The sequence below is a fragment of the Bufo bufo genome, chromosome 1 (assembly GCF_905171765.1).
Source record: "Bufo bufo chromosome 1, aBufBuf1.1, whole genome shotgun sequence".
NCBI lineage: Eukaryota > Metazoa > Chordata > Amphibia > Anura > Bufonidae > Bufo > Bufo bufo.
The window spans coordinates 67,456,512-67,482,116 of NC_053389.1; the positions used below are offsets into that span (position 1 = coordinate 67,456,512).

Consider the following 25,605-nt stretch of genomic DNA (forward strand, 5'->3'; position numbering starts at 1 on the left):
TCATCTCTAATCAGAACCATTGCCAGCGTTTGCTTCTAGATAGCTGAGCTCCAGATCTGTAGTTCCTTCTCTCTGCGCCGCTTTCTTCTCAGTTCAGCCTTTCCCTCAAAACGTTCCTTCTCCGCTCTCCACCCTTCCCTGGAGAGCGCCCGTGCTGAGCGCTGCTTGGGGACTCCCCAATTCAGTTTGACAAATGTCGATCGATCCAGATTGGCCGCCAGGGCTCCATCCAGCGCACATTAATCTGAACGATGGGGTGGCCTCCTCCTCCTCCTCCTCTTGCTCACTTCATCCAAGTAATGAGACGGCGCCCCCACCCCCGTCTCTCCGCCGCCCTCACATCGCACTTTATTTTAACTGCTGCTGATCGATCGGCCGTGTTTGTTTCGGTATGGATTAGCTGCTACAATAATATCACTTACACCTCTTAGGAAGACGCGTGAATGTTCGCTTTCATGTGCTGAACGCTGCGACGCTAACATTATTTGATCTTAAAATCAAGAGGCTGGCTGCAAGTTATTTCTGTCATCTTGTCTTCTGGATGAGGTCAAGGAAGGGCCGTACACTTATATATCTAGAATCACATCCGCTGATGATGGACATGTATGAAGCATGTGTATGTGCTGTGTAAATGGAGCAATTTACCATGCCGTGTGCAAACATTTTCATGTATAGAAAGGGGTTGAATGTGTATAGGGCCATGTACGTGCATAGACCTGCACTGGGGTACATGGGGTCCAGGGGCATAGCTACAGGGGGTGCGGAGGTAGCAGTCGCTACCGGGCCCAAGAGCCTGGGGGGGCCCAAAGACCCTTGTCCCACCTAAAAAGACACTGTTATAGAAAGTGCATGCTGGTCAAGTTACACCTCTGACTGGAGGGAAGGGGTTAGGTGAAGGGGTTAGGTCAAGAATTTGGCATGGGAGGAGGGGGTGCCGTTTCAATTTTTGCCTCAGACAGCATGAAGGCTATGTGCTCCCCTGCCCCTGACCACAAAGCACTGAGAGAAGGGTAGGGCCCAACCTGAACTCTTGCACCGGGGCCATTGAGCCTTTAGCTACGCCACTGATAGGTTCCAAACAAGTGTAGACTGACCATAGACCCATAGACAAGTGGCTGCATCTCCCCTGCCAGCAAAAATCAACATCCAGTGACTAGCCTCCTTGTGTCACATGTAATGTCACACGTGACACAAGGGTGCTGGTCACCGTCGTGGCCTGCTATTGGCTGCACCTATCCTAGCGATCTACCATCAATGAGATGGGAATACCCCTTTAAGGGCAAATTCAGCTTCTCTTTTTTTTTTTCTCTTTTTTTTTTTTATTCACTCCTGGTTTGGGCTTCAAAAACTGCATAAAAAACCTGCTTGCCTCACTTTACTCTGAGTGTATGGGGGTGTCTGACCCCGACGTCTCCTGTCATGCATGTTGAATTTCATTGCTCAACCCTTTAGCTCTCAAGGAAAATAGACCACCACCGGAGGTGTCTGCCAGCAGCATACTCCCTCTCCCCATTGAGAAAACGTGCATGCTCAGCCCAGCTGAGCGTTTATGTGTATGGGGAATAATACCTGTTGGTCAAACAAGTATTTTGCCGATAGTGGTTTAAGGTGCGTGGCCACCTTTAAAGGCTATGTACACCTTTGGGGACAATTATTTTTATGATTGCATTTTGCTCATTTGGGGCTAAAAATCATTTTTTCAATTGGTCTTTATTAAAAATATTGAGCCATTCTGTCACAAAGGGTTAACTGTTTTTCTAGCTGTGTGCGTATTCCTCCTTTCCGGTCATCTAATAAACCTTATCTCTAAATTACTAAGAAGTCATAAACACTTAATTAAGCCACATTATTAAGAACTGAGCTATAATGAGTGTTTATAATGTCAGAGAGCAGAGATAAGGAGCCTGTCAGCTCCCCAAATGACAGAAAAGAGAACTATGTACAGAGAAAAGGACTCCATATTTTTAATAAAAGACAATTGAATTTTTTTTTTTTAGCTCATAATGAGTACAATACACTAATTACAAAAATTGCCTCCAAAGGTGTACATAGCCTTAAAAGGGAATGAGCCCTCAGAACATGAACTAATGTTTAAGTCACATTTTTATTTTAAACACGTTTTTAAAAAAATTTTGGTGATTTTTTAAAAAACATTTCCATGTCACTATCTATATAAAAAAAACTAAAATCCTGCAGTTTTTGCACTGGCCACTAGGCCTAAAATATATTAACACTTTCTGCCTTTTGCCTCCAGCAACAACCGCCCCCCCCCCCCCCCCTCCCCAGCACCTTGGTTGACGTGCACAAGACCCCTCCTGGCTCCCTCCCTTTCTGACCTCTGCTCCATCTGATCCGGACTGCGGGCTCCCTAGTCCTGCATCTGCTGCATTTCACACTGGCCAATCAGCTTTTAGCAGCGCAAAGATCCTACTGCTAATTGGCCGCGCAGCTCAAGCACACACAGAGGCGCGCACCCGGCGTGGCAGTTCTCTGCGCTCGCGTGCTGCCCGGTATCAGTTCAACTTCAAGTCATCAACCAGTGAGTGCAGCCCCCCCAGCAGACTTCATAAAAGGTTGGGCGCTTTGTAGGCTCATAGAGTACTCAGGAGGACAGTGTGCTTTCCTCCTACTCTTCCCCTCTTTACCCCCCTTCCCCCACCAGGGGGGGGCTGGTAAGCACACTGTACACCTGAGTCCTCTATGAGCCTACAGGATCCCCCCCCCCCCCCAGCACATCACTCATCAGGAAATATGATTGGTGACATCAGCAGCAAGGAGTTAAAGGGGTTATCCAACCCCTATAATGTCCCCCAAAATGCTCGGGCACCTCACTTACCTCATTCCCCGGCACCCGCATTGCTCCTGATGCCCGCACAGCCACCACTGCCTCTGTCCCGCCACGTAGAAGAAAACATCTGGCGACATGGTAGGCAGTCAATAGCAGGCCACGATGGGAACGAGCCTCCCTAGCATCGCGGGTGATGCTAGGGAGGTTCATTTCCGACACGGCCTGCTATCGGCTGCACCCCCCGTCCCCCATTGGGCATAAGTATTATCTGTATCTGGTGCCTGAGCATTTTGGGGGGCATAATAGGGCCCCTTTAGGATACCGGAGGTTTTTTCATTTTTACATTTTCTTTTTTCTTCCCTATCTTCCTTGAGCCATGACTTGTACTTTAATATGGCATACAATGTAGTGGGAAGCGGGCAAAAAAATTCCAAATGGATTAGAATAAAAAAAAAATAAAACAATTTCTCCACCGTTTTACAGGTTTTGTTCCTACGGCATTCCCTTTGCGGAAAAACCGACCTGTGCCTCTCATTCTCTGTGTCAGTACGATTACAACGATACCACATATGTATAGGTTTTTTATGTCTAAATAGTGTAAAAATAAATTAAAACTTTTTAGTTACTGCTACAAAGTTGGTTAATAATACTAAATAAATAAAAAGATTTATCCCTAACGGTTTCAGTAGGTCATGTATACATTTCTTTATTGGCGAATGGGGGTGTGGCAGGGGGGGAGGAGCCAGGACAGAAGGTGGGATGGGCCAGGGGTGGGTAATGGGCGGGGCTAGGGGGCCCAATTCAGATTCTTGCTATGGGGCCCAGTGATTTCTATGTGCGCCCCTGGTGTTATCTATACAGATGTGTTATTTGTCATTCTAATCTTGCCTGTTGTGATAATGAGATGGCTGCTAAAAAGTTACCTGCACAGAACAGGAAATCATGATATATTATTAGGACTCAGGATCGGACTGGGGTTCCTTGGGCCCTCCAGAGAGAATTATTCTCGGGGACCAACCCCCATATCATCAATAAAGTCTAATAGGTTTTGATTTAAAGAGATAGACCCTAGTGGCAATTTATTGTTTCTAAAGGCAGCTCCAAATGTTGTTTTTTCTCTGGACCTTTTGGGCCCACCATGGTATCAGAGCCTGAGCCCACCACAGGATCCTCTGGTACTCTGGTGGGCCATTCTGACACTGTTAGGCCTAGTGGCCAGTGTGAAAATTGCAGGATTATATAAAAAAAATATTAAATATTGAAAGTCACGTGGAAAAATGAAAAAGAACTTACCAAAAAAAAAAAACCTTTACCATAAAAACACAATTTATAAATGAGGTCATTTTCTGATGACAAACTGCCTTTAAACTGTTGCATGGTATACCAGACACAATAGGACACTCTCCGGTGACACAATTTGTATCTGAGATCTGCCAAATTCATAAATTGATGTGAATTTGGCTCAATTCCACTTTTGCTGATGAAAACGTTACAATATTGACCTGCGGGATTTTTACGTCAGTTTCCGATTCCGCATAATTTCCCGCAGTCCTACAGGTTATTATCAGAATGCTCCCAGGTAAAAGCTGAGGGATTGTTACTTTAGCAATCTTGTTTTATCATGTATATTAATGCATCCTTAAAGGCCTCGTGTACACCGCCACATCACGTGTCATGCGGAGCCACAATATGGTACCCGCAAAATAGCTGGGGCCCCTACTGTGTACCGTATGCCTCATACAAAAATAATTTTTTCTATCAGATTCATTTGGAGAAAATCTTAAGTTCTTCATCAAAAGTCATTATTATATGCCGGAGAATTTCTCAGTAATGCACTGCACTCCGCATGATCCCTACTCTTAGGGCTCATTCACACGGCCGTTGTCCCTCCGTTACCGTATTGCAGCCGTGTGCATTTCGCATCACTGATGTGGACCCATTCACTTGAATGGGTCCGCAAATCCGGAGATGCGGTGTGGAACGGAAGCACGGAATCCCACGAAAGCACTACCGAGTGCTTCCGTGGGGTTCCATTCCGTGCCTCCGCCACGCAAAAAGATAGAATTTGCTCTATCTTTTTGAGGAGCGGACGGATCGCAGACCCCATTCAAGTGAAGGGGTCCGCGATGCGTATGCGGCTGCCCCACGGTCGGTGCCCGTGCATTGCGGACCGCATTTTGCAGTCCACAGCACGGGCACGGAGCCCTTACGTTCGTGTGAACAAGCCCTTAAAGTCAGAGATGGATTCACTTTTACCATAATCTGTAAAGTGGAGCCTCTCCTGACATGTCTGTTTTAGTAACTGCTTGCATCCGCCAGGTACTAATAATTCTGGAACATCTATTATGACTCTATGTTGTGCCATTCCTCTATTATTCCTGCTAGAAGTTTATCAATATATTACTAGCAGTCCACAATGAAGGTGGCTATTATCCTGGCCAATGTTCGGCGCCAGTTGACAATGAACTCGTTTGCATCTGCTTATTAGACAGGCCAGTGCAGAGTACATGGGAGAGGAAGGGTTGCTAGCATGTTCCTTTTCCATTCAGTTCTATTGATTAGAAGCGGCACACCCCGGATGACAGAGGTCGACGTGTCGCCGATAATCAGGCGTCTTTCATTCTGATGAAAGGTGCAAATCAGCCAACAAACAATCATGTGATGACACAGTTATATGGGACAATCGAACGTTCCCGTGGACCCTTTTTCCAATACTTGGCCCCAAATTAATAAAGCCTTAAAGGGGTTAGGCCATGATTGATGGAAAAATGAAAATCAGACATCATCTAGTACATGAAAATCTCTTTCTAACACAGCTAGAACCAGCCCTGTACCTCACATGGGTCCAGAGATCTCCCCATTCATTGCTCCAATTGCTCTGCTAGATTATCTTCAGCTTAGGGGACATGTCCTTTCTGTTGCAGCTCAGTGGGTATGTCCTTTCTGCTGCAGCTCAGTGGGTATGTCCTTTCTTCTGCAGCTCAGGGGCGTGTCCTTTCTGCTGCAGCTCAGTGGGTATGTCCTTTCTGCTGCAGCTCAGTGGGTATGTTCTTTCTGCTGCAGCTCAGTGGGTATCTTCTTTCTGCTGCAGCTCAGGGGAGTGTCCTTTCTGCTGCAGCTCAGTTGGTATGTCCTTTCTGCTGCAGCTCAGGGACATGTCCTTTCTGCTGCAGCTCAGGGGCGTGTCCTTTCTGCTGCAGCTCAGTGGGTATGTCCTTTCTGCTGCAGCTCAGTGGGTATGTCCTTTCTGCTGCAGCTCAGTGGGTATGTTCTTTCTGCTGCAGCTCAGGGACGTGTCCTTTCTGCTGCAGCTCAGTGGGTATGTCCTTTCTGCTGCAGGTCAGGGGCGTGTCCTTTCTGCTGCAGCTCAGGGGACATGTCCTTTCTGCTGCAGCTCTCTCCCTGTAATTGTCACAGCTTCTAACAGAACATATGGCTGGTGTTAGTTGAAGATTTAAACTGAGCACGTTCGACCAGCTCAGTGAGACGGACAAAAAATAAGTAAAAGAACAAAACAGCAGGTGGCGCTATACAGATAGATTTTATTGAATAACTCGCTGGCTATACTACATTTTTAATTATATGCAATTGCAAAAGTATTCAGAACTAGGTGCTGGTTTGAAAAATGTAGAATATGTTTCCTGACACAACCCCCACAAAGTGTGCTTCATCCAGACCTGTAATATGTGAATGGGGCACAGACTGCTGTATTAATACATTATGGAAATGATCAGATCTCTAATGCATCCGCGCTGGAGCCTTATTGATGTGGCTCTCCAAAGCTTTTAGTATGGGACTATAATAAGTCGTACTTGGGCAGATTTCTACGGAAGGAATGTTTTTTTAGAAGCAACAAGAGACGCTAAAATATTAGCTTGAATTTAGGCATAAAACACCTTCACGTGGTGCCTGAGATTGGCGCGGTGCATCAGGTCTGAGGTTGCAGGACCAAGGACACAGGTTTCTGCCGTGTCTTTTAGGATGTCATATATCGTTAGAATTAGCGCTAAGTGGCACGTGTGAAAGCAGTTACAGCTGATTTCTGAGTCGCCAAAGGATAAGCGGCTTTACCGAAGCTGGAGCTATGACTTCTCTGCCTAATCTTTGCAGCCTAATGAGTTGCTCTATCATTCTCTGTGTAATCTCCTTCCTGAAAAAGAAGCCATTTTCCCCCATAGAAAGGTTGGATTATATTGTTGAATAGTCCCCCGGGACTGTGCACAGGAAGTTTATTAAAGACCTCACATGTTGTGCTCCAACTGTGGTCTTCCATGAGTGATGGTGGACAGTAATGTATGTGTCAGAGCCTGGCCCCGGTCTGTTCTGCACGAGGACCTTTGCACAGTGACAGGTTAAAGGGAATGTGTCATCAGAATATGACCTATTATTAAAGGGTATATCTGACCCCTGAAATGCCCCCTTATATGCCCAGGCCCCTCACACAGAATGTACTTACCTTGCTCCCTGGCACCCGTGTCACCTCTGAACCCCGCACGGCCGCCGCTGCATCTCCCCGTCGTCAGATGAAAACATCCGTCGTGGGGGGGGGCCAGCCAATAGCAAGCGGTGACAGGGATGAGCCTCCCAGCATCGCGGGTGAAGCAAAGGAGGCTCGTCCCCGTCACCACCTGCTATTGGCTGCCCCCCGCAACGCCGAATGTTTTCATCTGCGCACGGGGAGATGCAGCGGTGGCCGTGCAGGGTTTAGAGGTGACGCGGGTGCCGGGGAGCAAGGTAAGTACATTCTGTGTGAGGGGCCCAGGTATATAGGGGGGGCATTTCAGGGGTTAGATAACCCCTTTAATGATAAAGATATTTTTAAAGAATTGTGGTGATTCTATTTTATAATACTCCGTGGCACTGTTTATACGTTAAAAAATAATCATTCTAAAATCACCCAGTTTTTGCTCTGACCACTAATAGGCACCACTTTCTGGTCTGTACAAATCACTTTTTAGCAGGCATCTCAATATCTTCCCAGACAGGATTACAATAACAGGTAACCTAAATATTGCAGGATCTACCATTCACAGTAGGGGATGGACACAGCTTATCTACTCCCTTTCTGCACAATGACCTCTGCACAGGGCACAGAGCATGCCTAGAAGAGTCTCTCATAGGAGTCAATAAGGTTCCCTCTAGTCTGTTGGGCCTATGGTCCGTAGTGACTGCCGTAAAGCGTATCTCTAAATGCTGTTAACAACAGCTCAGGCAAGATGGCTGCCCCCAACATCATAGTCTGATTAGAAAATAAAAACAGATTAGAAAAAAGGCCTATAGGGGGAGGGATTTACCATCTCCTCCACCAGACTGGTGTAAAAAAAAAGTCGCAAACCCTGTGTTTTTACGCCACCCTCGAAAAGGGGGCGTGGCGAAGATGGGGAGGGGTGGAGCCATTTTTATCTTGTTATTTTTATCATTTTATCTCTCCATCTTCTTTCTGGTTTACAAGAGCAGCTCGGAGCTGTGGTAGATTTCAGTCTAGGAGCACTAACTGCCAGAGGATGCACCTAATGTATAACAAAGAGTGTGCCTTGTCATAAATTAGGCGTGTCCTCCGTCGGCTCAGAGGATTACGCTAGTTTATGGTAAATTTTCCCCCATGTTCCTGTTCTTTCATTCAATCTCTTTAGCACTTTCGTAGAATATTCTTTCGGATTCCGGGATAGTAGCGTGCATGCTCAACCCCTACTCCATTCAAACAGGGGTGGGGGACAGGACTCCTCGTAATTGTGGGGGTCCCAACAGTCGGACCCCCACTGATGATACACTTATGTCCGATCTGTGTCAGTTTTGGTACAACCCCTTCAATGACTGTATCTGGGATATGTTAAAGATTTTGTGATTTGGGAACGTACTTCATATATACAGTCCGTGTAAAGCCTCCTTCGTGTGCACGTCCCCCTTCTCGCTACAAAAATCCAAATGACAGCGTGAGACATTGCTGACCCTTCATCATCTCCCCTCATTAATCTCTTTCTCTCCACAAGTTTTCTGCCGGTGACAAGCAGAACATGAAAAAATGATTATCGTTATATGACCAGCCTGAAGGACTGAAGGCTTGAAAGTGTAACCTAAATAGGACATAGACCTCCCTGATCACATTCCATTTTGGGTTGGACCTTCATCCATGGGACTGTTAGGGGCGTTCCATACATTTAGAGATGCTGCTACCTGATTAACTAGTAATTAAAAGAGAACTACACCTAAAGGCTGAGAACGGCCCTGGAGACCCCCTTCTGAGACCTCTAGGTCCCTACTGCTTCCGGTTGAGTCATTGGCTTTCTCCTCAGGTATTTTATACAACGGCGCTCGGCTCAGATTTTAATTACCCCATTTCTGTGAAGCGTAAATAAAATAATTGTTTCCATCCTAGAAAAAGTCTGGGTAATCTGACAATCTAATGTAGGGCTGTCGGACACGCTTTTGCTTCTGCTCTCGCAGACAGATTGATTTGGAAGGGGATGATTTTCCCTGGTCAGTTTCTGTTAGCAGTACCCAAGATGTCTGGCAGACGTTCACCCTCCTTCCTTCACACAAGTAAGGACACACATATTTTTGGCCGAAACATAAGTGTTAATTCAATATCAATAGTGTCTTCTTGATGTCCACAATTTGACAGTTTACATATGGATTTTCGACAAAAAAAAAAGTGTTCACGTGGCATTACATGGTGGCCATTCAGATGTGTGGTCAGGTCAGGTTTGGGGTGGTCCCAACGCTACATGGGGTCCAGGAACACCGTTGAGTTGTCACCACGTGTTGCTGTTCTCTGAAGGGGATGGTAAGGCGTGGTGCACCCCAATGGAAAATAGGTCCAGAGAGTCAGGGTCTGCAGTAAACAAGGCAATGCGCTGAGCTGGGTTCTCCAGTCTCCATCCTGGCAGAAGAAGGATCCGTGCTGAGGAAAATCCTCAGCTAGCTGTCCCTCTGTCTCTCAGAAGGCTGCTACCCTGGCCAAAGGCTGGTGGCCCAAGGTCTGTAGCTTAGTCTTCTGGCTGGTGTCCTGGTCAAACGGCTGTGGCTCAGTTTCCCCATCTCAGTGTCTTTTTATGGTCATTAATGCAATTTCTATACAAGTCAATGGGAATGCAGTTTTTTTCAGCCATAAACAAAATAGCTAAGGGCTCTTTCACACTTGCGTTCTTGTCTTCCGGCATAGAGTTCCGTCGTCGGGGCTCTATGCCGGAAGAATCCTGATCAGGATTATCCTAATGCATTCTGAATGGAGAGAAATCCGTTCAGGATGCATCAGGATGTCTTCAGTTCCGGAACGGAACGTTTTTTGGCCGGAGAAAATACCGCAGCATGCTGCGCTTTTTGCTCCGGCCAAAAATCCGGAACACTTGCCGCAAGGCCGGATCCGGAATTAATGCCCATTGAAAGGCATTGATCCGGATCCGGCCTTAAGCTAAACGTCGTTTCGGCGCATTGCCGGAGCCGACATTTAGCTTTTTCAGAGTGGTTACCATGGCTGCCAAGACGCTAAAGTCCTGGCAGCCATGGTAAAGTGTAGCGGGGAGCGGGGGAGCAGTGTACTTACCGTTCGTGCGGCTCCCCGGGCGCTCCAGAGTGACGTCAGGGCGCCCCAAGCGCATGGATCATGTGATCACATGGATCACGTCATCCATGCGCATGGGGCGCTCTGACGTCACTCTGGAGCGCCCCGGGAGCCGCACGGACTGTAAGTATACCGCTCCCCCGCTCCCCGCTCCTACTATGGCAACCAGGACTTTAATAGCATCCTGGGTGCCATAGTAACACTGAACGCATTTGGAAGACGGTTCCGTCTTCAAATGCTTTCAGTACACTTGCGTTTTTCCGGATCCGGCGTGTAATTCCGGCAAGTGGAGTACACGCCGGATCCGGACAACGCAAGTGTGAAAGAGGCCTTAACCAGACAGTCAAAAGGTCAGTGTGTCTGTTTTGTCCCCTCCAAAACTTTGCATAGTCCCTTATAGTAAAGCCTCATTCACACGTCAGTGTTACACGGACGTGTGCTGTACGTCTTCTCTACGGAGATGTGTGTATTCAGACATCAGTGTTTTAGCGCGTTCCGTGGGTCAGTGTTTTTAGCACGGAAGCATGCTCTATTTTGTCCGTGTTCACGGATCCATCGCGTACATTATTGTCTATGGGTCTGTGAAAACCACGGATGCAACACAGATGTCATCCATGTTGCATCCGTGTTTCACAGATCATTAAGAAGAGATGCTTTGAAAATTATTTTTCAGCTGTTCAGTGTCAGTGAAACACGGATGTAACACGGACAGCAAAAAACGGACACACGGACCCAACACGGATGCTTCACGGACAACTTCACAGATGCATCACTGACCACCTGCTCACAATTTGAGCACGGACACGGACGTGTGAATGAGGCTTAACTGTGTGTAGTTTCTAACATCTAGGTAGAAAGTCCCAAAGTCTTTGTTTTTGTTTTAGCTGACTGTGTATTAACCCTTTCCACAGTGCAGTGCAAATATGGTGCAATAACAGTGAAAATGAACAGGATATAGTACAATTAACATATAAAATGCAGTTCAGCAATATAAATCAGTGAAAAGTACAAATAACTACATAAATCGCAGTGCAAGTTAACCCATTAAAGTGCAATAAAGTAGTGAGTTAATGACTTTGCATAGTATCAAAAGGATTAAATGTCCACAGACATCCATAGTCCAAAGTACCCTTGCTCCAGGGCACTACAAATGGCTATCATTGTAATATAAGGTCATAGATGGGGTCTCAAACAGATAACCACCCCCCCCCCCCCCCCCCCCCCCATGACTTCTACATGCCCTTAATAGGCCATATGGACAAGAGGTAATACACCAGTGAATAGATGCAGACGATCACGTGTGGCAGATAAGGACAAAAGATTACAATAAAATTTGACATTTGTATGAACTGTTTTATGGGTACTGTGTATATGAACCGTTATGGAGGTGCACAGATCAGTGGTGACAGATACCTACGGTATATATACCCTGTGCCATAAGTAGCAGTCAGGCAGTGCTCTCTATAAATAGTGTCTGGCAGATTGAGCTCTGTGCATTACATAATGCTGCATGCTGTACATAAGGCCTGTATTTAAAAGCCGCCAGACTGTGCGATTAAAAGACTGTGTAGGTGACAGGTTTGGCACTTGCAATGCTGACATTGGCTGAAGGGGGAAATGAATGACAACTTGACTAATGATCAGCAACTGAAACCTGTTTCTTCCTGAATTCCTTACTCTTTCATGTACCGTACTTTTCTAAACTGATGGAGTGTAGAAAGTTTCTCAATTCTTCTCTTAAATCCTTCCGGGGCTGGTCAAGTTTAAATTCAAGATCAGTTCCTATCTCGACCATCTAAACTGAGCATCATCCTCATGTATGTGTGGGGTGCTGTGATTTGTGGCCTCCTATTATGTATAGGGTTAGTCCTGTTGCAGGGTTCATTAAAGGGGTTTTCTGAGTGTTTTCTACTGGTGACCTGTCCTTAGGATAGGTCATCAGTATATGATTGGTGGGTCTGACACCCGGCACCCGTGCCGATCAGCTGTTTGTGGAGTGCCACAGCCTCTTTGCGGCTTACCAAGCATAGCACTGACAATTGGATAGGGGCTGTGCTTGACATCACAGTTGAGCACCATTCACTTGGATGTTACGGAGTTGCGCCTAGGCCATGTGACTGAAAGCTTAGGAAGAGGCCGCTTCACTCCCTGGAGCGCCGTGGCTTCTTCAAACAGCTGACCGTCACAGGATGCCAGGAGTTGGATCCCCACCGATCCTGAGAACAGGTCATCAGTATAAAATACGCGGAAAACCTTTTTAAAGGATCAGACTTTGACTTACGCCTACGATAAGTGGCACTAGAGAGAAGGAGAGATTCACTAAGCTAAATGCTTCAGAACTCTCGCTCAGTTTACATCAAGAACTGGCGTCCATGCCTTGCACTACATTTATGATGTGTTTTAGACACTTTTTGCTCCTTACTGGACAAGGTGGCATGGCTTAGAGGAAACGGGACAAGGCTTAACGGAAAGGGGCATGGATTATAATATGAAAACATGCACCACATTGTGCCAAAATTGGCAGAAAACTTTGCTGCAAAGTCAGCCAACCAATAGGTGTCTAACCTCTACCAAGGTGCACCGAATGTATCATGCAGCCTGAGCCACAGTGATGGACTCTCTGGTCTGAGTTTACGATGTCAAAATTTTGGACGGGTTTCTGGGCTTCTGGAAGAGAGCTAATTTTCATATTTTCCCATGGAGCTTTGCCTGTAACACTCCTACATTTTAACAGAATCTCCTCGATAAGAACCAGTACTAGTAAGGTTAGTAATGTTCTCCATTTTGCCTTCTCTTAGAGGGGAGATTTGTCACCTCACCATCCGGTGCCCTTTACATCCTGGATGTCCAGAAGGAGGATGCCCTATCTACTTACCGCTGCATCACCAGACATCGGTACAGTGGAGAGACGCGACAGAGCAATGGAGCGCGTCTCATAGTGTCAGGTAAGTCCCCTGTGTTTTCTAATGACAAATATCAGAAAAATGTCTCCATATATTCCCAGTAATATCCACCGTACAATACTCCTCTTGGTTATTTGCTCCACAGAGCCTGCAGAGTCCGTACCCATTCTCCTCGATGGGTTCCAATCCCATGAGGTTTTCGTTGGGGATAAAGTGGAGCTACCATGTATTGCCTCAGGATACCCAAACCTGGCCTCTCGTTGGATTAAAGATGGCCGCCCTGTTCCCTCGGACAGTCGTTGGAGTAAACGTTCTACAGGTCTGAGTATGACAGACCTACGTCTAGAAGACAGCGGAACCTACATTTGTGAAATCACAAACAGCTTTGGTTCTGCGGAAGTCACCGGCATGTTGACCATCATAGGTAAAGTCACCCTATATCTTGGATATACTGGTATACTCCAGTGTGACTTTTTGCACTGCGTAGCTGTATCAGTGTCTGGTTGCTCTAAAGGAAAGCAGTATCTAGTGGATATTTTATTTAGGGATTTATCTAATAGGTGGGATATCGTACATGATACCACCTGTCCAAGCGACAGTCTACATGTCCAGCCAAGTAACGACAAGTTTATCTTCTTTACTGGGGGGCACATCATGGCGTCAATGTGTGTGAACAATCATGACAGGACAGGAAGGAGGACTAGGACAAGTGTGATATTGTTCAGTGGCATTTACACAGAGTCTGGCAGATACTGTGTTAACGAGGGCAAGAGGGGGGCATGTCGAGATAAAATCACAGTTCAGGTTAAAGGGAGCTCTTATGTGGTGGCTTCTTAGAAGAACATTCTTATGAGTGATTTTTAAAATATGCTCATTGTCCTTCCTTCCTTAGAAGGTATTTCTTCAAAAGCACGTCCACATTTTCATGCAGATTCCATGTCTTGTAATATCGGTAAATCTGCTCTGCCGTTCATACAGTTGTAGATTTTAAAGGGGTTTTCTGGGAGTTCAATAATTGATGACAAGTCCTCAGGATAAGTAATCAGTATCTGATCGGTGGGGGTCTGACTCCTGGTACCCACACCAATCAGCTGTTCGACCATCCTTTGCTCTTTCTAGGCCAGTGACGTCATGTTCCTTGGTCACAGTGAAAGGGGCTGAGCTTCAGTACCAAGCACAGTCACTATGCAATGTACAACTCTGTGCTTGGTATGCTGTGAGGGGGCCGCAGCACTCACCAGAGCCCCGCACCCTCTTCAAACAGCTGATTGGCCGGGGGTGTCAGGTGTTGGACCCCCACCATTCAGATATTAATGACCTATCCTGAGCATAGGCTATCAGTACTGAACTCACATGCCACTTACTGAAACAGATTCCATCTGTATGGGGCTGATCTACGACATTACAAACTGCAAATATGCAACAGAAATCCAAGGATCAGCCTCATATTTTCTGCTGCGGAATCCATGGAGGATGCTTCCGATGGGAAAATGAGTTGCATTACAAAAAGCTCCGCTATTGTTTGGGTTTTATTTTTTGTGTTTAAAACCTTGGTTATATGTGTTCAGTTTTTGTTTGGTTAGTTAGTGAATGGATTTGCTCTGTTAGCCCCAGAAAACCCCCTTTAAGGGGTCAGACATTGACTTATAGAGTAGTAGGAAATTCTGAGTTATTGAAAGGGTCCCTAATTAAGGATCATTATCGCTTGGCCAAAGTGGAGAGCGGTTACAAAGATTGTATCACTGATTTCAATGGGCATTGTGTAATGCTCTGTTTCCCCTGTGGAGGCACTGCAGGGAAACTAAACACTTATTTCCAGGTGGTTTCCCCTCAGATTAAGGACTCTTTCACACGACCGTATGGCTTTTTCAGTGTTTTGCGGTCTGTTTTTCACGGATCCGTTGTTCTGTTTTTTGTTTCTGTTTCTGTTCTGTTTTTTCCATTCAGTTTTTTCATATGGCATATACAGTATACAGTAATTACATAGAAAAAATTGGGCTGGGCATAACATTTTCAATAGATGGTTCCGCAAAAACGGAACGGATATGGAAGACATACAGATGCATTTCCGTATGTGTTCCGTTTTTTTTGCGTTCCAATTGACTTGAATGGAGCCATGGAACGTGATTTGCGGGCAATAATAGGACATGTTCTATCTTTCAACGGAACGGAAAAACGGAAATTGAAATGAATGGTTCCATATACGGACCGTATACGGAACGCAAAAAGCGACCTGTAAACAAAAAAAAACAAAAAAACGGTCGTGTGAAAGAGGCCTAAAACTGATTGGTGGGGGTCCCAGCAGGACACATTGTGATCTCCTTATTTGTCAAGGAACCCTTCTAACAGGTATGGATTGTGTAAAGCGGAGAAGGCTTTTAAAGGGTTGTCCCATTAGGACAGCTTATCCCCTGCCCACAGGTTAGGCTACTTTCACACTTGCGGCAGAGAGATCCGGCAAGCAGTTCCGTTGCCGGATCAGGCAAAATGTATGCAAACTGATGGCATTAGTAAGACTGATCAGGATCCTGATCCTGATCAGTCTTAAAAATGCCTGATCAGTCAAAAAAAATGCATTGAAATGCCGGATCCGTCTTTCCGGTGTCATCCGGCAAAACGGATCCGGCATTTTTTTTTTTCACCTTTTTTTCGATCTGCGCATGCGCAGACCGGAAGGACGGATCCGGCACTAATACATTCCTATGGGAAAAAATGCCGAATCCGGCATTCAGGCAAGTCTTCAGTTTTTTTCGCCGGAGATAAAACCGTAGCATGCTGCGGTTTTCTCTTTTGCCTGATCAGTCAAAACGACTGAACTGAAGACCAGGATGCATCCTGAACGGATTACTCTCCATTCAGAATGCATGGGGATAAAACTGATCAGTTCTTTTCCGGTATAGAGCCCCTGTGACGGAACTCTATGCCGGAAAAGAAAAACGCAAGTGTGAAAGTATCGGCAGGGGGCCAACCACAGTTGATCATGAGAACGGTGGCCCTTGCGTCCCTTTTTGAATAGAGCGGCGGTCTTGCATGCACGTTGCTGCTCCCTACAGCCCTATGGGACTGCCTGAGATAGCCAAGCTTTTTTACTCAGCTATCCCTTTATAGAGGACTCCTCAGCTTTCCTTACATGTCTGATTTACTAAATACTTGTTTTTCTTTCTTCCATGGTTCCTCTTCTATCACAGAAAAGCTCCGGGTGACTTTAACACCCAAGAAGCTGAAAACAGGAATTGGCAGTACTGTCATCCTGTCCTGTTCCATCAGCGGATCACCGGGCTACACTGTGAGATGGTACCGGAACACAGAGCCCATCGAAGCTGACGAGTTCATTTCTATACGAGGGACAGATAACGAAACACTTGTCATAAGCAGCGCTCAAAAAATACACTCTGGGGCATATCAGTGCTTCGGGAGCCGTAAAACACAAACTGTCCAAGACTTTGCAATCGTGGTGCTAGAAGGTAAGTAAGACCTCTGTCCGCGCAACTACTAAAGATTAATATCAAGATTTTATCTATTAAAGGGGTTGAGTTATTCAGGGACTGCGATCAGATAACAATAAGAAAAAATATGCACCTATGAGACTTGGCAGCAGTGATGACCTCAGCGGTCCCATGCCATATACCGCTGAGGAAAGTGCTTGGCTGCAGCAGTCACGTGTATGTACATGCATGTCGGCAAGTAAACAACCCGGGGGTGTCATAGTAGCGGCCATGCTTGAAGCCGTGTGGAGGGGTCATGTGGGTGTGTATTGCTTTTCTGTAATCTTATCACAGTATCCACCTTTGGACACATTTTTCATAATTCTGACAACCCCTTTAAGTCAGCACTGTGGCCGCTTACTTCTCAGGATCAATGGTGGTCCCAGAGGTATCAAAAAGTGATGGTTTATCTAAATAAGATCACATGAGAGTACCCATATACCGTATGACCAAATGAATCTACAGATTACTGAACTCAGAGGTGAATGCTAATATTTAGTAGGGGATTTGTTGTTCCTTGTTGTTCCTTATAATTCACATTCCATCTGCAGCAGAACCTCTTTTTGTTCCCCTGTGCACACTGTTGGACTGGCCCACCAATGGATCCTCCGGTGGTCCAACTGTCTGATACCATAGAGGGCCCCAAAGGTCCAGGAGAAAAGCATTTGGAGCTGCCATTGGAGGCACTAACTTGCCACTAGGGTCTATTTCTTTGAATTAAAACCTATTAGATATTATAAATCACATGAAATGTGGGCCTCAAGAATAATTTTCTCTGGTGGGCCCAATGAACCCTAGTCTGACCCTGCCTCTGGAGTGCCAGCCACAGTGTTTTCCCATATAATGGCAAGTCTTTGTATATTCAGAACATCCTACAGATGTGTCCACCCTAACCATTCTACAAATTTTGTTAAGGATTCCCAGTCTCTCACTATAGAAATTCAATACAATATTGCAACATGCTAGCAATACCTTCAACAGACAGCAATGCACATTGCAACCACTGGGTGGTCCCACATAGACTCATATGGCATAGACTTCTCCTGACAGAGCGTCACAAACTCATCATCTCAGGATATGTTGAGCAAAAATAGGTAAGAAAGGACACATCCGTAATTACAGAAAAGGCCCACATGTATTATCAAGAACTTTTTGTATGAAGGTGGACACAGCTGTACGGTACTTTATATCATGTAAAGCAAAACATTTTTTCCTCAATACTTTAGGCCACGTTGGCAAACGTCTAAGTAATTGTAAGTAAACACCTTCACCTTACCTCACAAAATAGCAATAGTAATCTCATCTTCTTGTCCTTACAGATGGGACGCCTCGTATACTCTCTTCATTCAGTGAAAAAGTCATGAACCCGGGGGAGCCCTTTTCTCTTATGTGCTCTGCCAAAGGAGCTCCTCCTCCTACAATAAGTTGGACCCTAGATGATGAACCCATCCAGCGAGATTCAGGCCACCGCTCCAATCAATACACTGCTTCAGATGGCAGCACCATAAGTTACATGAACGTGAGCAGTCCACAGATTTTGGATGGGGGTGTGTACAGATGTTCTGCACGCAACTCTGTGGGGACTGCGGAATACCAAGCTCGAATAAACGTAAGAGGTGCCTGTCCTACTTCTACATATCAGAATAGGGTCTATGAAGCCTCCTTGGGCATGTTACCTGGGCACCCTCTGTCTTCTCGTTTCTCTTTCGTTCTACTTTCCTTCCACAATTCCATCACTTATACCTTCCTCTTAGAGCTCATGCACATGGAAGAAATTTGTATGGCAGTGTGTTGAAGACACACATGCTGCCTTTGATGAGTACTGTATGTATGGATATAGTCCCCCCAAGAAGTAATGCTTCTGGGGAGAACACCAATGTGTTTGCGAAGTCTGATAAAACATGTTGATGCATACAATACGGTTGTGTGCATGAGCCCTTAAGCTTCTCTTCACCTTTCTTCATTTTCATCAAACTTTTAGTTGTAAGACATCCAACATTTACATCAACCTTTTGGAAAAGTAAAATCACCCAAAACAGTCAACCAGTTGACCAAATTTTTTCCGGGATCAGCATATTGATGGTCTATCCTCAGATCGGTGGGGGTCTGACTCTGAGTACCACCACCAATTAGCTGTTTCAAAGGGCCACCACGCTCTTGTGGGATCTACTGCTTCTTTAGTGTTTACCAAAGTCTATCTACTTGCAAGCCACACATATGTTACAGGCAGTGCAGATTATTGCAACTTAGTCCCTTTTGAGTGGATAAGACCCAGTTGCAATGTTCTGCACCGCTGCTACTTAGCAGATGGCCTGCAGGTCAGGGGACCAAAGTAAAGACTGAAGAGGCTACAGCACTCGAACAAACACTGCAGGCCCTCCAAGATTGACGGGGGTATCGTGAGTCAGACTCCGACCAATCTGATATTGGCGACCTATCCAGAGGACATGCCATAAATATGTTGATCCCAGAACACCCCCAGAACAGCTGTTTTTGGCCTGGGAAGCCTTAGTTGACCAGGTATGTGTGCAGGGAATATGTCGTATTACATGGAGGCCATTTAGATTAATGGCCGTCCATGTAATACAAGGACACCTTGAGTCCACCAGAGTGGGAATCACTTGTACAGAGCAGATCTTTGTCCTGGCTCATAGAGGGTGGTCCCAAGTTGGGAACCCCTCTGTATGATGTTTATTTGCCCTAACAGATTACATGTATAGAGAGTATCTTCATGAGATAAGGATACTTTCACATTTGCATTTCTAAATACGTCAGTCATAGCCAAATAGGGCTATGCACCACCAGATGCCCATTGACTACAATGGAATCTGACAGGGATCCGGCCCGTTTCCGGTATGAGTGCACTCATGCCCAAAACCGTCCAGATCCTATTATAATAAATGGGGTCCGGCGGTAAACGGCCCTATTTGGCTATGACTGCCAGACTTAAAAATGCAGATGTGAAACTAACCTAACCCCATGAATTGATGATACCATACCGTGAGGTTAGATTACAGGCAGGCTTGTAGAAGCTAAAGTCCGCTATTTATTGAGCCAAACCATGAAATTTACTAAAAGAACACAAGTCCTGATCAAACAAAATTCTAGGATTGTCCATCTAAAAAACTCTTTGAAAGGAGCAGCGAAGCTTGTTAGGTGATTGGGAAATAGGAGGGTCGATCAGTTGGCACTTTTGCGCCCACTCTCTTAGTTTTTGATGTGTTGTATGCTTACAGTATATTGTTCCCTCTGCTTTGTGTGCCAGGCGGAGATCTTCAACTTACCATTTGGAATCATTACTAATAAATCAAGCATTCAAATCTCCAAGCAATTATCCGGCCTTAGATTTTATCCATTTTTAAGAGGCAGAGTGTAGAGCGGCGAGGCTGCCTGAGGATTTCACATCTGAATAAATATATATATTTTATATGTAAATGACTGAAATAGCGGCCTGGTGCATGGAGGACATAACTGGAGGTACACACTGTGCTTGTGTATTCTTTACCTAATTTTCCGTAGTCACAACTATAAATTCTACATGTAAGAATACAGTCAGGGCCACCACCAGACGTTTTGGGCCCCATACAGCATAATTGCCAACAGTCTTGATTTTGCCAAGACAATATCATGAACCAGTGTTTTGTGGTCCATTTGATGTTTTTTGTGGAGTTTATTATTTTTTTTTATTAGCAGATGATACAATTTCTCTCAAGGTACTAGGTTACATTCCCACAAAGAACATTTATCAGTTGACTGTGTCCATAACTCCCATAGAGTTGTACGGTAAAGCAGCTCATAGGCCCATCTGCTGCTCCATACAATGTCCTCACCGTGGACGTGGTGGTGAGGAGGACCCCCTTGTACTAGTGATCAGTGCGATCTCCAGCAATCTAATATTTATCAGTTAAGGGCTCATGAAAACTTATTTTTCTCCCATGTCTGTTCAGTTTTGTTTGTGGCCCGTATGTGGAACCATTTACTTCAATGGGGCTGCAAAAAAAAATACGGAAATGACTCCGTGTGCATTCCGTGTCCGCATGGCCGTTCCGCAAAAAAATAGAACATGTCCCGCATAACGGACTTGGATAGGAGCTTTCTATTAGGGGCTGGCCTTCCATTCTGCAAAATGCGGAATGCACGCGGCCAATATCCATGGTCGTGTGTATGAGCCCTAAACCTATAGACAGATAAATCTTGTATGGAAAAAACCTCTGTAATACATGCGGTTTTTACACAAAAAAGTAAATGCAATCGGCCCACCGCCTTTGCCAGATCCTTAGAAGCAAATCCACATTGTAGAAACAAAGTCTTTAATTTCAAATAGTTTTTAAACAAAAGTGCAAAAATGGCACACAGCAGGACATCTCCCCTTTATTCATGACGTCATGGAACAAAATGTTTGATATTTAATTAATATTTTGGAGTAGATTTATCGAAACTGGTGAAAAGGAAAACTGGCTTAGTTGCCCATAGCAACCAATCAGATTCCGCCTTTGATTTTCCAGAGCTCCTTTGGAAAATGAAAGATGGAATCTGATTGGTTGCTATAGGCAACTAAGGCAGTTTTCCTTTGAACCAGTTTGGTAAATCTTCCCCAAGGCCCAAACGCAACCCCAAACAGGCCCGCCATCGGTTTTATTTAAGGACTCTCTAAGCGATAGAAACATAAGGGCCTGTTTAGTTTTATAGTATATGAGATGAATGGGCCCTGTACTTCCTTGGCCCTAGGCCTCATTTATCAAAACGAACAGTGAGTTTGAGTGTGTTTGTTGCCCATAGCAACCAATCAGAGCTCAGCTTTCATTGTTCCAGAGCAGCTTAAGAAAGGAAAGCTGAGCTCTGATTGGTTGCTATGGGCAACAAAGATTGATTGTTAGATGTTAATCATATTGAGAATCGGGGAAAACACTGTAAGCTTTATAAGCTTATGTTTATGAACCATTATGTCCTGGCACTGTCGTTACTAGCCATATATTTTAGGAATACCTTTTTGCTAGTTTATATTGGTGCTTTTATGTATTGAGCCAGTTAGTAAACTGGATTGTAATCCCACATATTGCTGGTGAATAGACCACATAAAGGGAGTCTGTCAGCAGTTTTGACCCATGAAACAGGTGTGAGATAAAGCTGTTTAAACATACCTTGGGCATATTTGCCAACTAGTAAATTAGAAAAGTAGACCTTTAGCTCCCCCCAACCCAGGAACACCCCCAAACTGTGTGAGACCACCCATTTATGGGCAGGGATTCATAAACCCTGACCATTTAGCCCCGGGAAGGCCCAAATTTGCAGGACAGTCCCTGCAAATCCAGGATGGTTGACAACTATGCTTGTTGGCAGGGGCGTAGCTAAAGGCTCACGGGCCCTGGTGCAAGAGTTCAGCTTGAGCCCCCATTCCCTTAGTGCTTGTTGGCAAGGGGCAGGGGAGCACATAGCCTTCCTGCTGCCAGAGGCAAACATTGAAAGGGGACCCCCTTATGCCAAATTCTTGACCTAACCCCTTCCCTCCAGCCAGAGGTGTAAATTGACCAACATGCACTTTCTATAATGCCAGTGTCTTATGTGGCACAAGGGTCTTTGGGCCCCCTCAGGCTCCTGGGCCCGGTAGTGACTGCTACCTCTTCACCCCCTATAGCTACGCCCCTGCTTGTTGGGTGCTTATGTTTCTTGCACGACTAAAGAGGTCAAGCTTTAATGTCCCTGGCACTGCGCTTACAAGTGCCATTAGGGCGGTCCCTTTATGTGCAGAGTCCTGGGCTTTCTGAACTGAACGCTTCCTGAGCTCATCCCCCCACCTCCTCTGCTCTGAGTGACAGCTGTAGTGACAGAGTAGACGTAAGGGATCATAAAGCCCTCAATCACTGCACATGAAGGAACCATTGCCATACAGGAACATGAGTGCTCACCAAAGTATGTTTTAATATCTTTAGCCCTCAACTAGCTAGCCCTGTCAGCAGCTTTCAGGGATAAAAACTGCTGACAGACTCCGCTTAAAGTAAGCCAAGTAGAGCACCTCAGTCGAGGAGTTCTCCAGAAATCAGAATGATGTAGAGATCTACCCTGGACACTCTGTAATACCTTTGGCTGTTGTAGGAAAACTCCAGGCGGTGTAGGACTGGGGTCTTTGGGCCCACCAGAGGAATCTTGGGGCCCAACCCCTATATCATCAATAATGTCTAAAAGAAATAGATCCTAGGGGCAGTGATTTTCTCCAAAGGCACCTTCCAATGTTTTATTTTTCACCCGGACCTTTGTGGACCACCATTTCATCAAAACCTGGGCCCAATGGAGGATCCTGTGGTACTTTGGTGGGCCAGTCCGATGCTGACCCCAGGTTAAACTAATATGCTGTGTTATGTTCAGTGCTGGACCTGCAGGGGTGGGTCATGACACAGGGACTGTCTCTTTTATGTTCAGTGCTGGATCTGCAGGGGCGGGGCATGACACAGGGACTGTCTCTTTAGTATTCTTTGAATTCCATGCTCCACCCTCTCAGACCCTGCCATAGGTATAGCACCATATATCACTATTGCCTGGATTGTTCCCATCTTTATATCTCCTAAGTATACTCCATCTTGGAAATGTAAATCATCCTTTGTATAGTTTGCTTAACACAGCACATTGATATTTAGCTTTTAGGCTGATCACTCCCTTGAAAAATACAAGTACCACTTTTATCTTTGGTTTGTGACCCAGCCAATGTAATGACTGATATTAGCGAGTCTGTAATCAGATCTCCGGGTGATTCATGGCGCTGGTCATTCACATCACATTTTCATTAGAGGACATAAATCTGAAGCGCACTTACCATCATAAATATCTCACTGTTTACCAAGCGTCTGCCCACCGCGCACACATCAGCACTCTCCTGTTCCAGGAAAGGCTTGCACATAATTGACCTACAAATTGACATCCTGCAAATCGGTTCCTCCTCAAGACGACAAATGGGTTAACCCCAGCCTCCTGGAAGATTGGCCTCGGTCCTGTTTCCGCCTTGGGTTCATAACCATTTTTAAGTCCTTGCTCAGTGACCTCTATTAATGACCCGCCCGGACCCCTTTAAGACACATTTATCCGGTCGCCATAGAATTCATATATTGTTGTAACAGGGATACATGCGTGAGTTCAGATATGCATTTTTCCACTTGCAGCAGATGGCGGTCATTTTTATTAGCACCTGTACGGCATTATAAATGCCTCAGGTATATCAAGCGCTCGTTGGCAGATATACTCCTCCCTTGAAGAGAAACACTGAATTAACAAAAACACGAAGACTATAAATCCCACAGTTTTTTAACAAAATCACCCGTTTGTTGTGCAAATGTGCAGATGCTTTGAAACGGTGCCAGCAAAACCAAGCTTTTGATAAATTTCCCCTCGCAGGCTCCTGTCTTGGACGGGCGGCCGACTCCCGCCAGCTCTGTGCACGCTGTTACTGTTAGGTGGTCCCAGAAGTCAACAGATAAAGAGAAGCACTTCCAAAAAAAAAAACTTTTACTAAACTTTCTTTTCTTTCTTTCTTTCTGATCCATCTAATCCCCAGACCCCCCCCTGCCACTTGCCCCCCCCCACCAACCCCCCACCACCACCAGCGCCCCCACCCCCCACCCTTCCCCCCACCAGCCCCCACCTCACCACCCCCCCCCTTACCACCCCCCCCCCCCCCCCCCCACCCTTACCACCACTTTTTTTTTTATTTTTTTTTTCTGCGTGCGCTGACTGTCCGGCACTTTTCTTTTTTTGTCCGGCCACTGTTAGCGCATCGCCCGCCTCACCGCCCCACCGCTGATCAGCGTTGTACCGCTGATCAGCAACTTTGAACTTTTTTTTTTTTCTAAACACTTGCCCCTTTTTTTTCCTTATTTAGTACGCGAACACCCGTTGCCCCCACACACACGCACATATAATAAAGTTTGCCACACACGCACACATACACGCACACACACCCATGGCCCGCCGGATGTTCTCGGCCGAGGAGGCATACGCCCAGATTGCCTCCGACTCCGAGAGCCCCAGTGAGGATGAGGATGACCCCACGTTCCTTTTGTCATCCGCATCCTCCTCATCATCATCGGATGACGATGAGCCACCAAGGCGGCGGAGACGCCGCCAGGCGGAGCCAGGGGCCCCACATGCTAGGGATCCTGTGGCCCACCCTAGTACGAGCCGCCCTGGGGTTCGTACTGGTTTCCCGGCCCACCAAATAAGTCCACCGGAGCCCCCTGCCGATGAACTTAGCTGGTGTCCCCCAGTGGACTTTGAGCCTGAGATTCCGGATTTTGCTGGCAATCCTGGAATCCAGATTCCCACAGTGGGGTTTACTGAAATTGACTATTTTAGTTTTTTTTTCAGTAACCCACTGGTGAATCTGATGGTGGAGCAGACGAATCTGTATGCCCAACAGTTCGTCGCTCAAAACCCAGGCTCATTTTTGGCTAGACCCGGTGGCTGGACGCCAGTCAGTGCAGCCGAGATGAGGACATTTTGGGGCCTCGTGCTGCATATGGGTCTAGTCCAAAAACCCAGTGTCAGACAATACTGGAGTGGGGACGTCCTATACCAGACCCCACTGTACAGTATGGTTATGACACGTCCCCGGTTTGAGGCCATCCGGAAATGTCTGCATTATTCCGATAATGCAGCATGTCCACCCCGAGGTGATCCTGCCTATGACCGGCTGTATAAGATACGGCCGGTCATCGATCACTTTGGGGCCACATTTCAGCAGGCCTACGTACCTGGAAGGGAGGTCGCGGTTGATGAGTCTCTCGTTGCGTTCAAGGGGAGACTCAGTTTCCGCCAATATATTCCCACAAAGCGGGCGAGGTATGGCGTGAAGCTATACAAAATTTGTGAGAGTACCTCAGG

General features: G+C 46.0%; 1 protein-coding gene across 2 annotated transcripts in view; it reads left to right on the forward strand.

The window, feature by feature from the left end:
* DSCAML1 (DS cell adhesion molecule like 1) overlaps positions 1–25,605 on the forward strand; it is a 192,002-nt gene that overhangs the window by 106,862 nt on the left and 59,535 nt on the right. For both annotated transcript variants that reach the window (XM_040425824.1, XM_040425831.1), the window contains exons 3-6: positions 13,148–13,294; positions 13,398–13,676; positions 16,441–16,716; positions 18,057–18,353. In XM_040425824.1, the coding sequence (XP_040281758.1) occupies positions 13,148–13,294; positions 13,398–13,676; positions 16,441–16,716; positions 18,057–18,353 (999 nt within the window). The remainder of the gene's footprint in view (positions 1–13,147; positions 13,295–13,397; positions 13,677–16,440; positions 16,717–18,056; positions 18,354–25,605) is intronic.